Genomic DNA, 15134 nt, shown 5'->3' on the forward strand with positions numbered 1-15134 from the left:
GAGATGCATGGGGGGGCACGGGGTGAGCATGGGTGATCACATATGCATGCGGGAGGGAGACACACATGGGGGTGTCATGTGCATGCACGGGATCGCATGTGCGGGTGGCAGGGTGCCTGCGGGGGGCGTGCACATATGGGGGGTGGGGGAGTGCAGGGGGTCACACATGCATGCATGAGGTTGGGGCGCACACGGGGGTTGCATTCAAATGCATGGAGGGGCAGTGCACTTGTGTATTGCATTAGGGGTGCATAATACGCTTTCGGCACACAGCGACAAAAAGGTTAGCCATCACTGGTCTAGACTCTAGACAGATTTGCATTTTACTTGGCAAGGTATTTTGGGTGTGGTTCGCCATTGCCTGTTTCCTAGGGCTGAGAGAGAGCGACTGGCCCAACATTGCCCCCCTCCCCCCAGACTTTGTGTCTGGGGTAAGACTAGAACTCTCTGTCTCCAGGTTTCTAGCCTGATGCCTTAACCACTATCCCAAACTGACTTTCTATCTTTAGGCCCCAAATTACAGAGTTCTTTGAATGCTATAATTAAAGTGGGTCCAGATGTAGTTAATTTCGGCTTTTGGGATGACGCAGACAAGACTGAGATGGCCTTAGTTCACACTTCTGGAATTTCTTCTGGAATTAGAGGCAGAAGTTCTCTCGATACCAGAAGTTGGAGACCTTCTATTTTGAAGCCTTGCTCAAGCACCGGCTCCTAAAGTGGCCAATTGTGTGGCTTATGGTTGTCCCTTCAGAAGCATATGGGGCAGATTATGCCCAAAATATATGCCATAAAGGTGCTCAGGGGAATGGACTGGGATCAAAGCCAAAGTCTAGAGCAGTGCTTCTCAACCTTGGCAACTTGAAGATGTCCGGACTTCAATTAGCTGGCTGGGGAATTGTGGGAGCTGAAGTCAGGACATCTTCAAATTGCCAAGGTTGAGAAACAGTGGTCTAGAGCAAGGGGGTCCAACTTTGGCCATTTTAAGACCTGTGGACTTCAACTCCCAGAATTCCTCAGCCAGCCATGCTTGAAGTTGAAGTCCACAAGTCTTAAAGTTGCCGACCTGTTCTAGACTTCCTTCAGCTATGGAAGCTCGCCGGTTAACTATGAACTTCGAGCTGAAAGAAAGAGCAGTTATCAACTTAAGAAATAAACACAATATTCATGACAAGAAGTGCAAGGGTTGTTATCTTTTTTAAAGCTAGGTGGCCTGATGTTCTACAGGTAGTCCTCAACTTAGAATGATTCTTAGAATGTTTGAAGTTACGTTGGCATTTTAAAAAGGGACTTACAATTGCACGCCTGCTCACATAGCAATTTGGCAAGTTGTTTTGACAGGACGGGATGCCATCAGGTGAAGGCCACCTAGCTATCCTTACAACTCCTACCTACAAGAAGTCGAAAGAGGTGTAGAAGGAGAGGAAGAGGAGGAGGAGGAGGAGAGGAAGAGAAAGAAGAAGAAGAAAAAGAGGAGGAGGAAGAGGAAAGAAGAAGAAGAGGAAGGAAGGAAGGAAGGAAAGAAAAAGAGAAGAAGAAAAGAAGAAGAAGAAGAAGAAGAAGAAGAAGAAGAAGAAGAAGAAGAAGAAGAAGAAGAAGAAGAAGAAGAAGAAGAATTGTAATGTGTAAAGGCAAGGGGCTGCAGAATTCTTCCAAAGCTTTTGTTCTTTTCCCCTAACAAGAATGATAAAATAGAATTCATTGTACGTAGCAGTTATAAGGATAGATTCCTTCGCCTGATGGTATCCCGTCCTGTCAGAACAGCCTGCCAAATTGCCAGGAGAGCTGGCATGCAAATGGGGCGTCCCTGACATAGTAATGCCAGCATGCCAGAGGGGCCTCAGGTTGGCCAGCCTCACCTGGGTGATAAAAAAGGTTAACCTTTGTGGAATTATGGTTCTGAGTGCCACATACCCCGAGGCCTATATAACAGGTTAGAGAAGGTTTAGAGAGGAAGAGAACAAAGACCATGACAAGGACTGCAGGAGCTGCTTGTGAAGAGAGGCTGAAGGCATTTGAGGAGTTCAACCTGACTTAAGGGAAGCATGATAATGGCGTTCAGGTGCATAAAGAAAAAAAAAGATCAAAAACTCTATATTTTGCGTTTTCCAGGAGGCTAGATTGGATGGTCTTTTGTGCTCCCTTCCAGCTCTACATTTCTGAGATTTAAAGCAGGGATAAAGACACAAAGAGGTGGGTGGGAATATAGTTAGGATAGATTAGCGAAGGGAGTAAGGGAATAAGAAATAATACCAAATTATATTTGGGTTTGTGGAAATACCATCCCAAGGAAACATAAGCTGAGATCTGAAAGAGACATCTACAACAATAGAAAAGAGAGAGAGAGAGGAGGAGAGAATGAAAGGAAGATGGGGGAAAGAAGAACGAGGTAAGGAGAGGAGGATGGAAGGGAGAGGAAGAGAGGAGAGAGAGGAGGGAGGGGAAGGGGAAGAGTAGGAGAAAGTGAAGGGAAGAAGGGGAAGGAGAGGAGGAAGGAGAGAAGGGAGGGAGGGAAAAAGGAAAGGGAAAGGAGAGGGGGTGGAAGGGAGAGGAAGAGAAGGAGAGAGAGTAGGGAGGGGAAGAGGAAGAGTAGGAGTAGGAGAAAAGGAAAGGAAGAAGTACGTGGAAGGAGAGGAGGAAGGAGAAGAGGGAGGAAAAAAGGAAAGGGAAAGGAGAGGAAGGTGGAAGGGAGAGAAAGAAAAGAAGAAAGGGTAGGAAGGGGAAGAGGAGGAGTAGGAGAAAGGGAAGGGAAGAAGGAAGGAGAAGGAAGTAGAGAAGGGAGGGAGAAAAGAAAGGGAAAATAAGGTGGTGCTGCAACAGGTGGAAGGGATGGTAAACAAAGCAACCCAAACTATATATTATAACCTATTAAATGAATTAATAAATGTATAAGAATGATAAATGTAAAAAAAAATAACCACTATGTGAATGTATACTTAAAATGGTATGTAAGAGAATTAATTTTTTTTTAAAAAGCAGGGGTCTCCAACCTTGGTAACTTTAAGCCTGGCGGACTTCAACTCCCAGAAGAAACTGTCCATCTCTTTTAAGAAGAGATTGTACAGTGTCTGGTCTGAAATGGTATAAGCTCTCCTGCTTGAGGAGGGGGTTGGACTAGAAGACCTCCAAGGTCCCTTCCAGCTCTATTCTGATAGATTGAAGTTGTGATTCCAAGCAGCTTCCTTCAGCTCGGACATCAGTTTGATCTGAAGTCGCTGCTCTTCGCTAGAATAGTGGATTGAATATCCTGGGTGCCATTGATTTAAAAAAAATGGTTTACAGACTTTCACAATTCAGGTAATGTTGTGTTTCACACAGAGAACATAAATGGGGAAGAAATAGAAAGAGGAACCAATTAGGAACAACCTTTGCAGTTTTGACATGTCTCATACCCAGTCAGAGTGCTAAGGCAATCATCTAGACCAGGGGTCTCCAAGCTTGGCAACTTTAAGCCTGGAGGACTTCAACACCAGGGAATTCTGGGAGTTGAAGTCCTCCAGGCTTAAAGTTGCCAAGGTTGTAGATCCCTGATTTAAATGATGTGTCTTCCATTCTTCCCCACTTTTTCTTTGTATTTTAAATTCTGCTTATCACATTGATGCATCTTTTCTACCTTCTCGGATAGGGAAGTGCCCCAAACCTTTAAAGAACAGAGATGTGGTCACCCTGAGGTCCTGGCGAGTCTTGGATAAGTCATATGTAATCCTCAATTTCTCCGTCAAGCACCAGGTAAGTGAGGAAAGAAAACAGGTAAGGGGTCTTTGTGGCTAGTTTAGCAATTTTGTTGTTGTTGTTAGTTGCAAAATTATGTCTGACCCATCGTGACCCCATGGATAACGTTCCTCCAGGCCTTCCTTATCCTCTACCATCCTCTGGAGTCAATTTAAGCTCATGCCAACTGCTTCAGTGACTCCATCCAGCCACCTCATTCTCTGTCATCCCCTTCTTCTTTTGCTCTCAATCATTCCCAGCATGAGGCTCTTCTCCAGGGAGTCCTTCCTTCTCATTAGGTAGCCAAAGTATTTGAGTTTCCTCTTCAGAATCCGGCCTTCTAAAGACCAGTCAGGGTTGATCTCCTCTAGGACTGACCGGTTGGATGGCCTTGCAGTCCAAGGGACTCGCGGGAGTCTTCTCCAGCACCAGGGTTCAAAGGCCTCCATTCTTTGGTGCTCAGCTTTCCTTATGGTCCAACTTTCACAGCCATCCTTTGCAACTGGGAAAACCATAGCCTTGACTAGACACACTTTTGTTGGCAGGGTGATGTCTCTGCTTTTTAGTATGCAGTCTAGATTTGCCATAGTTTTCCTCCCCAGGAGCAAGCGTCTTTTAATGTATTGGCCGCAGTCCCCATCTGTGGTGATCTTGGATTTAGCAACACGGAGGGCTTAATCAGATAACAGGCAGTCCTCAACTTACCATCACAATTGAGCAGCCCAAAATTTCTGCTGCTAAGTGAGTCATATGTTAAGTTAGTTTTGCCTCATTTAATGACTTTTCTGGCCACAGTCATTAAGTGAATCCTGACAGTTAAGTTAGTAACATGGTGGTTAAGTGAATCCATCTTCCCCACTGACTCTGTCAAAAGGTCGCAAAAGGGATCCCATGACCTCAGCATACTGCAAACCGACATAAATATGAGTCCGTTGCTAAGTGGCTAAATTCTGATCACATGACTATGGAGAAGCTACAACACTCATGAAATATGGTCATAGGTCACCTTTTTCCAGTGCCGTTCAAACAGTCACTAAATGAGTTGTTGTAAATCGAGGACTAACTGTAACACAGTATGATTTGCACAGCATAGTATGCTAGTTTAAAACGGGCCCAGTAGTTTTAGTTTCATCACCAGAGGTGGTAGTCACAGGTTCTGACTAGAGAACCGGTAGTGGAAATTTTGAGTAGTTCAGAGAACCGGTAGTGGAGATTTTGAGTAGTCCGGAGAACCGGTAGTGGAGATTTTGAGTAGTTCGGAGAACTGGTGGCAGAAATTTTAAGTAATTCAGAGAACTGGTAGTAGAAATTTTGAATAGTCCGGAGAACCGGTAGCAGACATTTTAAGTAGTTTGAAGAACTGGTAGCGGAAATTTTGAGTAGTTCGGAGAACTGGTAGCAGAAATTTCAGTAGTTCAGAGAACCGGTAGCGGAAATTTTGAGTAGTTCGGAGAACTGGTAGCGGAAATTTGAGTAGTTCGGAGAACCGGTAGCGGAATTTTTGAGTAGTTCAGAGAACTGGTAGCGGAAATTTTGAGTAGTTTGGAGAACCGGCAGCAGAAATTTTGAGTAGTTTGGAGAACCGGTAGTTGGAATTTTGAGTAGTTCAGAGAACCAGTAAATACCACCACTGTCTGGCCCCACCACCATCTATTCTCTGCCTCCCGTGTCCCAGCTGATGGGGAGGGAATGGGGATTTTACAGTATCCTTCCCTTGCCACGCCCACCAAGTCACACCCACAGAACCAGTAGTAAAAAATTTGAATCCCACCACTAGAACCTACCCTTGGCTTAGCCTAAATCATCATCTTGTTTGGGCATTGCATGCTGCCGTCATACAGTTTCTTTTCTTAACCCAGATTTGGCGGGTTGTGAGAAACCGGCACAATGTTTAGTTTAGCACTGGAAGTATCTAGTAGCGCTGCCCTCTGCGGGTAGATATGCTTTTCTTCCACAACGGAGTCCCTAGTGGTCGGTGTTGGCTTTGCGTGTCCACAGCTACAAAAATCAGTTCAGTTGACTGTTCTGACACAGCTCTCTAAACTCAACAAACCGTCTGAAGTGAACTCAAAGATTCCTTTATTAGGCACGCCAGCAGCCCCGGCAAAAAGTTTCTCTCTCAGGCCAACAATCCCATCTGTCTAGGAGATGAATAGTTGTCTGCCACATTTATTCATCTCCACCCACTGCCTTTTATCCCCAGAGCTAAGGTGGGGCTTCACTAGCAGTGGTGGCTCTTCCTTCCCAAGAACCGGTCCATAGATTTCCACTGCTCTCCTCTCCTCTGCCTTCTGCATATCCATGCGTCGGTTACTGGACCCAGCTGTCCCTCCTCTTCCTCATCAGCCACCTCCAGACCTGGGGGCTGCTGACGCCATCTGAGGACTGATGGAGCCCAAGCTCCGCCTCTGTCACTCTCTCTCTCTCTCTGCCAGCTCCATTCCCTCTTCCGGCACGGAACTCTCAAGTTGCTTTGATGTTGACCCTGATTCCCACATCTCCTCCTCATCCGATTCAGCTGCTGGAGGCGCCACTGACCGGCAAGCCAAAAAAAAGACAAAGGAATCAGACCAAAAACTCAACCCCAACCCATTATTTGGCTTTCTCTTGCCTAGAAATACCCTCCCCGCAAGGACCTCGTCAGAGCTGTGTCACTCTTAGCTGGATACCTGGTGCAACCAACGGGACCTAGCAGCTGCTGCTTGACTTATTTGGCTCAGGTAGACCCAAAAGGTAAGGACCCCTTTTACAGATGTTGCCTTTATTTGGATCTGAAACAGGAAAGGTGCTTTTAGACCCAGCGCTGCACTCATCACAGCACAGATGAGCATCCCCACAATGGATTTTATTTAAAACTAACTGATATCCCAGTGTTGCCCAGGTATTTATTTATAGGGGGAGGCCTGGGGGGGGGGGGGTCCAGACCAAACATAATTTCTAATGTTGGATTTTCCACCTTATCAGAAGGAGCCCCCTTGTGGAGTACTGTGAAGGCATTACCATGGCAACTCCACTGCGCTGTACAGTAGAAGCCATTTTACTACAATACAGTAGAAGCCATTTTAAGGCAAAACAGGCTGAATCTTAACAGAACACACACACCGAGGGGTGTTAGTGGTGTCTTACCCCCACAGTGTTTGTTTCCAGAGAGTAAGTCATCTGTGTACCAAGTTTGGTTGAAATTGCTCGAGGCGTTCCAGAATTATGTTGGAACACACACACACACAACCATGAACGGACGGATGGACAGACAGACAGACAGACAGACACAATGGATGGATGGATGGATGGATGGATGGATGGATGGATGGATGGATGATGGATGATAGATAGATAGATAGATGATAGATAGATAGATAGATAGATAGATAGATAGATAGATAGATAGATAGATAGATAGATAGATAGATAGATAGATGATAGATAATGGATAGATAGATGATAGATAGATAGATAGATAGATAGATAGATAGATAGATAGATAGATAGATAGATAGATGATAGATAGATAGATAGATAGATAGATAGATAGATAGATAGATAGATAGATAGATAGATAGATAGATAGATAGCCTGGGATGAGAACCACGTCAAGCATGGAATCTTGGCAAGGTAAACTGACCTATATGTGCAAGATACCCCAACCTGCTTCAAGACCAGATTTTGAGCTGCTTGTGTTGTCCTGAAAATTGCTTGGTCAACCATTCTAAGTTCTGGAGCACGACCTCTGGTGGCGCACAGTGGTTAAACTGCAATATTGCAGGCTAACTCTCCCCACTGCCAGCAGTTCAATCCTGACCGCCTCAAGGTTCGACTCAGCCTTCCATCCTTCTGAGGTTGATAAAACAAGGACCCAGATTGTTGAGGGCAATGTGCAAATAATGCTCACATTGTAAACTGCCCAGAGATTGCTGTTAATCAGTGTTGGGTTGCGTGGAAGATTAAATGCTACTGCTATTATTACCGTGTGAGTCAGAGCCCCGTCCATTCTCACACACACCCACTCCTTCATTCAGTGTGGGAAGCTCATCAATTAACCGCTACAACCACAACAGCTAAGAGTGGTTTTTATCCGTGTGGCGTAAGGTTTGCAGGAGGCATTGAACAAGTGTGGGAAGCGTGTTAGATTTCAAGAAATTAGCACAAGGAACAGACCTGATCTACCAATGAATACATGAAAGTCAAGTAAAGTCTGTGTATATTAGTTGAGGCCCCAATTCAAGTACTTTTTAAGTCTTATAGTCTGGGGACACAGTGTTTCTTGGAGTTGTTCTTTTTATTTATTTACTTATTAAATGTATAAGCCACCCATTTTACCATCAAGGCCAATTTTTTTTTTTTAATTTCCTATTGCTGTGGATGTCGTGGGATCACCGTCCCCGAAATAATTCTGGATTGTATTGAATAGATTATTTTTCACCGCCCTGAGTGTAAACAGATGATCTAATTCCGAATTGGGTAGGGGCCAGGACAATCTGCTTCCCCCACCCCAGACCAAGCCTGGTTTCCAGGGTCTCTGCAAATGTGTTTCTTCCTCCATGTTCTATGTTTGAGCTGTGGTGGCGCAGTGGTTAGAGTGCAGTACTGCTGGCTACTTTTGCTGCCTGCAATTTAGCAGTTCGGCTGAAGGTTGAGTCGGCCTTCCATCCTTCCGAGGTGGGTAAAATGAGGACCCAGATTGTTGGGGGCAAGAGACTGACTCTGCACACCACTTAGAGAGGGCTGGGAAGCACTGGAAAGTGTATATAAGCCTACGTGCTATTGGGAAGGAAGGAAAGAAGCCATGGTGGCACGCTAGTTACAATGCAGACTTGGAGACCAACTCTGCCCATTGCCAGCAGTTCGATCCTGACCAGCTCAAGGTTAACTCAGCCTTTCATCCATCTGAGGTGGGTAAAATGAGGGCCCAGATTGTTGGGGGCAACAGGTTGACTCTGTAAACTGCTTAGAGAGGGCTGTAAAAGCACTGTAAAGCGGTATATTAGTCTAAGTGCTATTGCTAAAGAGGACATTCTGTCGCAATTATTGCATTGTAGTTGTCCTCCAAAACTTTAATGAATCCTCTTTTGGTGCAGGATTCTTTAGCGGGACCAGCCAGCAAAGAGGTTTTGAGTGCTGGACCAACCCCTCCATCCAAAACACTTTCTAGGTTTGATGTCTAGAGACAGTTCATTATTTCAACATTCCTCTCCTCAACAGCCCTTGCCTGGGATTGTGTCTTCTTTCATGCTTTCTTCTTCCACCTTCCTTGTCTGCTTTGGCTTCCATTCACCGCCCTTTCCCAATCCCCCCTAGTTCCTTTGCAATGCTTTCTTCCCGTCTGGTTTTGTCCACTTCTTCTGCAAATGTGCATCTTAGAGGAACTTCATCTGAGCAGAGAGCTGGGCGGTCATTGAACCAAAGGGGTGGGTGGACAACTTTCCAGGTGGGAAAAGGATCGGGTGGGAGGAGGATGACATTAAGCTTGATTGACGCTGTGTATATTTTCCATCCCTTCTCCAAATCCAGGATCCCTGCCTAAGTGGGTTGTGAATAAATCTTCTCAGTACCTGGCACCAAAGGTGAGTGGCGCCTCACCTGTTTGGCTGAGCTGGTTCTCATCATGAGTCACGGTGATTTTCCCAGCCCTGTATTGATTTCAATGAGACCAGGTAACGGAAAGCTACAGGTTGCATTTATCTCCCTGGGGCAAGGTTAAAGTTGAGACATTGATTGGCAACTAGAGCAAAGGTAAGAAAGGGAGATATAAATACAATAATAGAGTAGAGTAGAGTAGGTGAGTAGAGATGAGTAAAGAGAAGAGAAAGAAGAGAAGAGAGAAGATAAGAAAGAAGAGGAGAAGGAAGAGAGAAGAAGAGAAGAGAAAAAAGAGAAGAGACAGAGTTGGAAGGGACCTTGGAGATCTTCTAGTCCAACCCCCTGCTTAGGCAGGAAACCCTACACCACTTCAGACAAATGGTTATCCAACATCTTCTTAAAAATCTCCAGTGATGGAGCATCCTTAACATCTGGAGAGAAATTGTTTCCCTGATTCATTGTTCTAGGTTGCTTCTCTCCTTGATTAGTTTGAAATATAGGCAGTCCTCAACCTATGACTATAATGGAGCCCATGATTTATGTTGCTAAGAGAGAAATCCGTTAAGTGGGTTTTGTTCCATTTTATGACTTTTCCTGCCACATTTGTTTGAATGAATCACTACCGTTGTTCACTTAGTAACACAGTTGTTAAGTGAATCTGGCTTGCTCATTGACTTTGCTCATCAGATTGTTGCAAAAGGGGATCGCATGATGCCTGAGCACTGTGACCGTCAAAAATATGAACCAGTTGCTCAAATGTCCGAATGTAAACCATGTGACCATGGGAATGCTGCAGTGGTCATAAGTGTGAAAATGGTCATTAAGTCCCTTTTTTTCCAGTTCCGTTCTAACTTCGGTCATTAAATGAACTACAATAGCAGAGTTGGAAGGGACCTTGGAGGTCTTCTAGTCCAACCCCCTGCCTAGGCAGGAAACCCTATACCATTTCAGACAAATGGCTATCCAACATCTTCTTAAAGACTTCCAGTGTTGGGGCATTCACAACTTCTGGAGGCAAACTGTTCCACTGATTAATTGTTCTCACTGTCAGGAAATTTCTCCTCAGTTCTAAGTTGCTTCTCTCCTTGATTAGTTTCTACCTATTGCTTCTTGTTCTGCCCTCAGGTTTTTTGGAGAGTAAATTGACCCCCTTTTCTTTGTGGCAACCCCTGAGATACTGGAACACTGCTATCATGTCCCCCCTAGTCCTTCTTTCTATTAAACTAGACATACCCAGTTCCTGCAACCGTTCTTCATATGTTTTAGCCTCCAGTCCCCTAATCATCTTTGTTGCTCTTCTCTGCATTCTTTCTAGAGTCTCAACATCTGTTTTACAGCGTGGTGACCAAAACTGAATGCACTGTTGTAAATCAAGGGCTACTAAACTTCGGGTGGACTCACACAAGCCTCTCCAACTCACTTTTCTGCCTATTTGTTGATTTTAGTAAAAAGAACATAAAAAAGATGGATTGTTTGCCATTCTTTTTTTTTTCCTGGCTTGTCCAAACTGCGTAAAGCTGTGTGTTGGAGACGTATCACTCAACTGGCATGTGAGCCTTTATATTCCCCATATGGATCCTGTTAGCCCCTGGCAAAGGAATAACGGAACAACAGAGTTGGAAGGGACTTTGGAGGTCTTCTAGTCGAGCCCCCAGCTCAAGCAGGAGAACTTATACAATTTCAGACAAGTCTCATCTTAAAAGACTCCAGTGATGAAGCACCCACGTCTGGAGCCAGCTGTTCCACTGGCTAATTGTCCTCACTGTTAGGAAGTTTCTCTTTAATTCCAGGTTGCTTCTCTCTTTGCTTAGTTTCCATCCATTGTTTCTTGTTCTACCCTCTGGTGCTTTGGAGAATAATTTGATCCCTTCTTCTTTGTGGCAGCCATTCAAATACTGGAACATTGCTATCATGTCATCCCTAATTCTTTTCTTTAGACCAGTCAAACCCAAATCCTGCAGCCGTTCTTCATATGATTTAGTCTCCAGGTCTTTGATCGTCTTAATTGCTCTTCTCTGAATTTTTTCCAAAGTCTCAACATCTTTTTTTTTGGGGGGGGGGTAGTATGGTGAGCAAAATTGGCTGCAGTATTCCAGGTGAGGTCTTCCTAGGGTTTTATAAGAGCTGAGGTGGCATAGTGGTTAGAGTGCAGGTTTCAGGCTACTTCAGCTGACTGCTAGCTGCAGTTCGGCAGTTCAAATCTCACCAGGCTCAAGGTTGACTCAGCCTTCCGTCCTTCCGAGGTGGGTAAAATGAGGAGCCAGATAGTTGGGGGCAAGAGGCTGACTCTGTAAACCGCTTAGAGAGGGCTGTAAAAGCACTGTGAAGCGGTATATAAGTCTAAGGGCTATTGCTATAAAGCAGCACTAATATTTCACATGAGCTTGACGCTATGCCTCTGTTTATGCAACCCAGGATTGTATTTGCTTTTTTGGCTCCTCCTGCACCTTGCTGGCTCCAGAATTGGAAGAGACTTTGTCTTTTCTTTAAAATCTCCAGTGATGGAGCACCCACATTGACATCTGCTCTCGTTTTATCCAATCCAACACATACTGGCAACCGAAAATTCCAAAAGATTCCAGACTGGATTTCATTTAAATTTATGGTTTGCAAATATGTTCGTATTAAACACCCTCCGGTGGTGCCTTTAAGAATGCTAGTTTTGAGCTGGGTTTTTTGCTTACCTCTCATTTTAACACATCCCTGCGCGTGGGCAGGCACACTTTTGTCGTTCAAATTTAGATTCTTCTGAAAACAACAGCAGCAGCTGAAACGGCGACAATAAAATTGAGAAAGATTGAAAGTCCTGTCTCCCTGTTCCCAGATTTTTTTTTTAAAAAAAAGCATGTTGAAAGGTGATGGGAAATCTGGGAGAAGAAAGAAAGAGGGTGGAAAGGGATAACGAAATAACAGAATAACAGAGCTGGAAGGGACCTCGGAGGTCTTCTAGTCCAGTTTGAGTTTCAGTGCATAACTCTAATTTTATTTATTTAAGTATTATTCATAAATGTTTTGAATACAGTCAGGCCATATCATTTACAGAAGAAAAACAGAGAACCAAACAAAATATTAATACATACGGTGGGACCTCGGGTGTCGACTGTAATCCATTCCAGGAGTTCGGTCGGCATCTGATTTGGTCATGACCAGAAGCAAGACAAACCGCATGCGCGTGCATACACAAAAAATGGCGTGGCAGAGAAAATTGCCGCGGCAGGGGAAATCACCATGGCTGTGTTTATTCGGCACGAGGATGTGTTCGTGATCTGAATAAAACATTTAGCGGATTTTTTAATCGGCACCCGAATTGTTCATGGTCTGAGCCATTCAAGATCCAAGGTCCCACTTTACACTAGTAAGAATAGTATTTATTTATTTATTTATTTATTTAATTAATCGATTTATAGGCCGCCCAATCCCGGAGGAGTCCGGGCGGCTAACAACGAAAGAAAAAAAGAAATAATAAAAGATAAAAATAATAATATTACTGTAATAATGGTAATAATATAATAGAATTGTTTGGGCTCAATTTCCCTTTATATCAGCTTATTCATAATTCTGTTAATTATATTGGTATATTTATAATTATAAACCATCTTTATATTTAATTCATTCATAGCAGTAATCTTTCTTCATCTAAGTTCTACCTCTTATCTCTAACCACTCATAAAATCTATTCCATGTCAAGTAATATTGTGTTGTCTTTGTCTTTTATTTTTAAAGTCAATCTATCCATCTGAATAGTTTAATATTTTCCAAATTACATCCTCATCGGATGGGAGTGTTAGGGTTAGTGTTCCCATTTTTCCAATATTGTGCAAATACAATCCTTGCTGCTACCAGTACATGCAAAGCTAAATATATAGTCCCTTTATCATAACCCTCAGTGCATAACTTTTAAATAGCAGACAGAGCGTAGTAGAATTATGGTATTTGTCTATATTACCTGCAAAGAACATTTTGAGGAAGAGGATGAACTTTCAAGCTTTTTGCTCATGGTTTTCTTACTAGCTGATAACCCGGTGTGGCCTGGGTATATTTTTATCCCAATCCTGTATTAGAGGGAGCCCCCTTGTGGAACATCGTGAAGCTGTTACCATGGCAACTTCACTATGATGTACAGTAGAAGCCATTTTAAGGCATAATAGGCTGTATCTTAACAGAACTTGAATCCAAAATGCACACTATCAATGTCAAAAGTTCTGTGATTTGACACTATAGATATAATTCAGACCTTTTCATTTTAGCGGCCCAGGCATTCTGGAGTTATGTTGGAACACACACGGACACACACATACACTGAGGGGTTTTAGAGGTATCTTACCTCTACAATATTTGTTTCCAGAGGGTATGTCATCTGTGTACCAAGTTTGGTTGAAATTGCTCAAGGCCTTCAGGTTATGCTGGAACACACACACACACACACACACAGAGCCATTTATAGATAGATGATTGATTGATAGATAGATGATAGATTGATTGATGTAGATCTTAACCCAGGTTCTTTTCCCTTCTCATCCCATGCTTCAGCTTATGAAGAAAATGTACAAAGCTTGTCTGAAGTATCCTTCCTGGAAGCAGCAACACAACGCAGGCAAAAAACCGTGGTTGCATCCCGAGCAGAGCCTTCTCCCCACAATGCCCCTGTCCGAACTGTCCCTCCAACATGCCTCCTCGCTGGAGAACATCGACGAGAGCAGTTTAGTGGAAGCCAAGGAAGAGAAGGGAGACATCAGCGGTTCAGAGAATTGATGCCAATTTGACTTTTGCTCACTTTTGAGACTAGCACTCGCCGGCCAGCTGGCTTACCCAGTTGGTTTTACAATAAAGGATACCAAAAAAAAAAAAAAAATCAGATGCATTTTTAAAAAATTTCACAGCTCTTGCATGGCACTTCTCTTTCCTAGCCAGTGGTGGGATGCAACCAGGTTCGGTGAGCATGCGCACACGTTTAACACGCTTGCGTGCAGCGTTCAAACTACAGCAATTTGAAGCTCAGCTGCTTACCTTCTAAGCCAGCCCCGGTAAGTAGAACAGCGGAGGCGTGGAAATCAGCTCAGCCGCGCAAATCAGCTCAGCCAGAAAGACGGAAATATAGGACAGGATAGGGCAGGAGCGGGTGGGCGGGGCGAATTGATTCTCACCGCTACCAGTTCGCCTGAACCGTCTGAATACCTCCGTTCCTAGCTCACACAGGCAGTGTGGCTTAGAGAAGCTGGTTAGGCATTCCAAAAGAGTCACTTTGAAACAAGACGAGCAGCCAATGAATTGAATAAAGAAATATCTGATAATACTTCTTGTGTCTCTTTTTGGGTCTAATGCAGTCTGATCAGCTTGAAATGGCTACAGACTATTTAGAAGGGCCATAAACTTTGTTGTCTGTTTAATGAGACACTAGACAGGTAGGTCCTTATAATTTTTTTAAAAAATGCCTTGAAGTCAAATAATTCGGAAGAACATCTTTTTAGCTTAGACATACATTAGAACATCCTTCCTAAAAGAATGTTAATTCAAGGCCTGATTTGATGGTAATAGTAGTTATTAGATATATTATATTAGATATATTAGAGTGCTGTATGATTTTTCTTTAAAGCTCTTCGGATGCCATGTTAATTCTAAAGGATAATGATGGAATATTTTTCTTTTTAACCAGGGTGGGTAAAAATTGTCACTTTTTAAAATAAAAAAAAAGTAAAAAAAAACAAATTTAAAAAAAATAATCTTATTTTTTTAAATTTAAATCAGATTTTTTTTTTTTTAAAAAAAGCAAATTTTAATAAAATGCTTTTGGAGTAAAAATTTAAAGATCGTTTTCTATTTAAGCTGCATTAATAATTTAGCTAAGGGAC

At 43.4% G+C, this 15134-nt stretch overlaps 1 protein-coding gene across 1 annotated transcript in view; it reads left to right on the top strand.

Annotated features, from left to right (window-relative positions):
* LOC116515337 (START domain-containing protein 10-like) overlaps positions 1-14137 on the top strand; it is a 33090-nt gene extending 18953 nt beyond the window's left edge. The window contains exons 3-6 of the mRNA XM_032227313.1: positions 3623-3726; positions 6324-6441; positions 9217-9269; positions 13816-14137. Of these exons, the coding sequence (XP_032083204.1) occupies positions 3623-3726; positions 6324-6441; positions 9217-9269; positions 13816-14037 (497 nt within the window). The 3' untranslated portion in view covers positions 14038-14137. The remainder of the gene's footprint in view (positions 1-3622; positions 3727-6323; positions 6442-9216; positions 9270-13815) is intronic.
* Positions 14138-15134: the final 997 nt, after the last annotated feature.

Source organism: Thamnophis elegans, chromosome 12, assembly GCF_009769535.1.
Source record: "Thamnophis elegans isolate rThaEle1 chromosome 12, rThaEle1.pri, whole genome shotgun sequence".
NCBI lineage: Eukaryota > Metazoa > Chordata > Lepidosauria > Squamata > Colubridae > Thamnophis > Thamnophis elegans.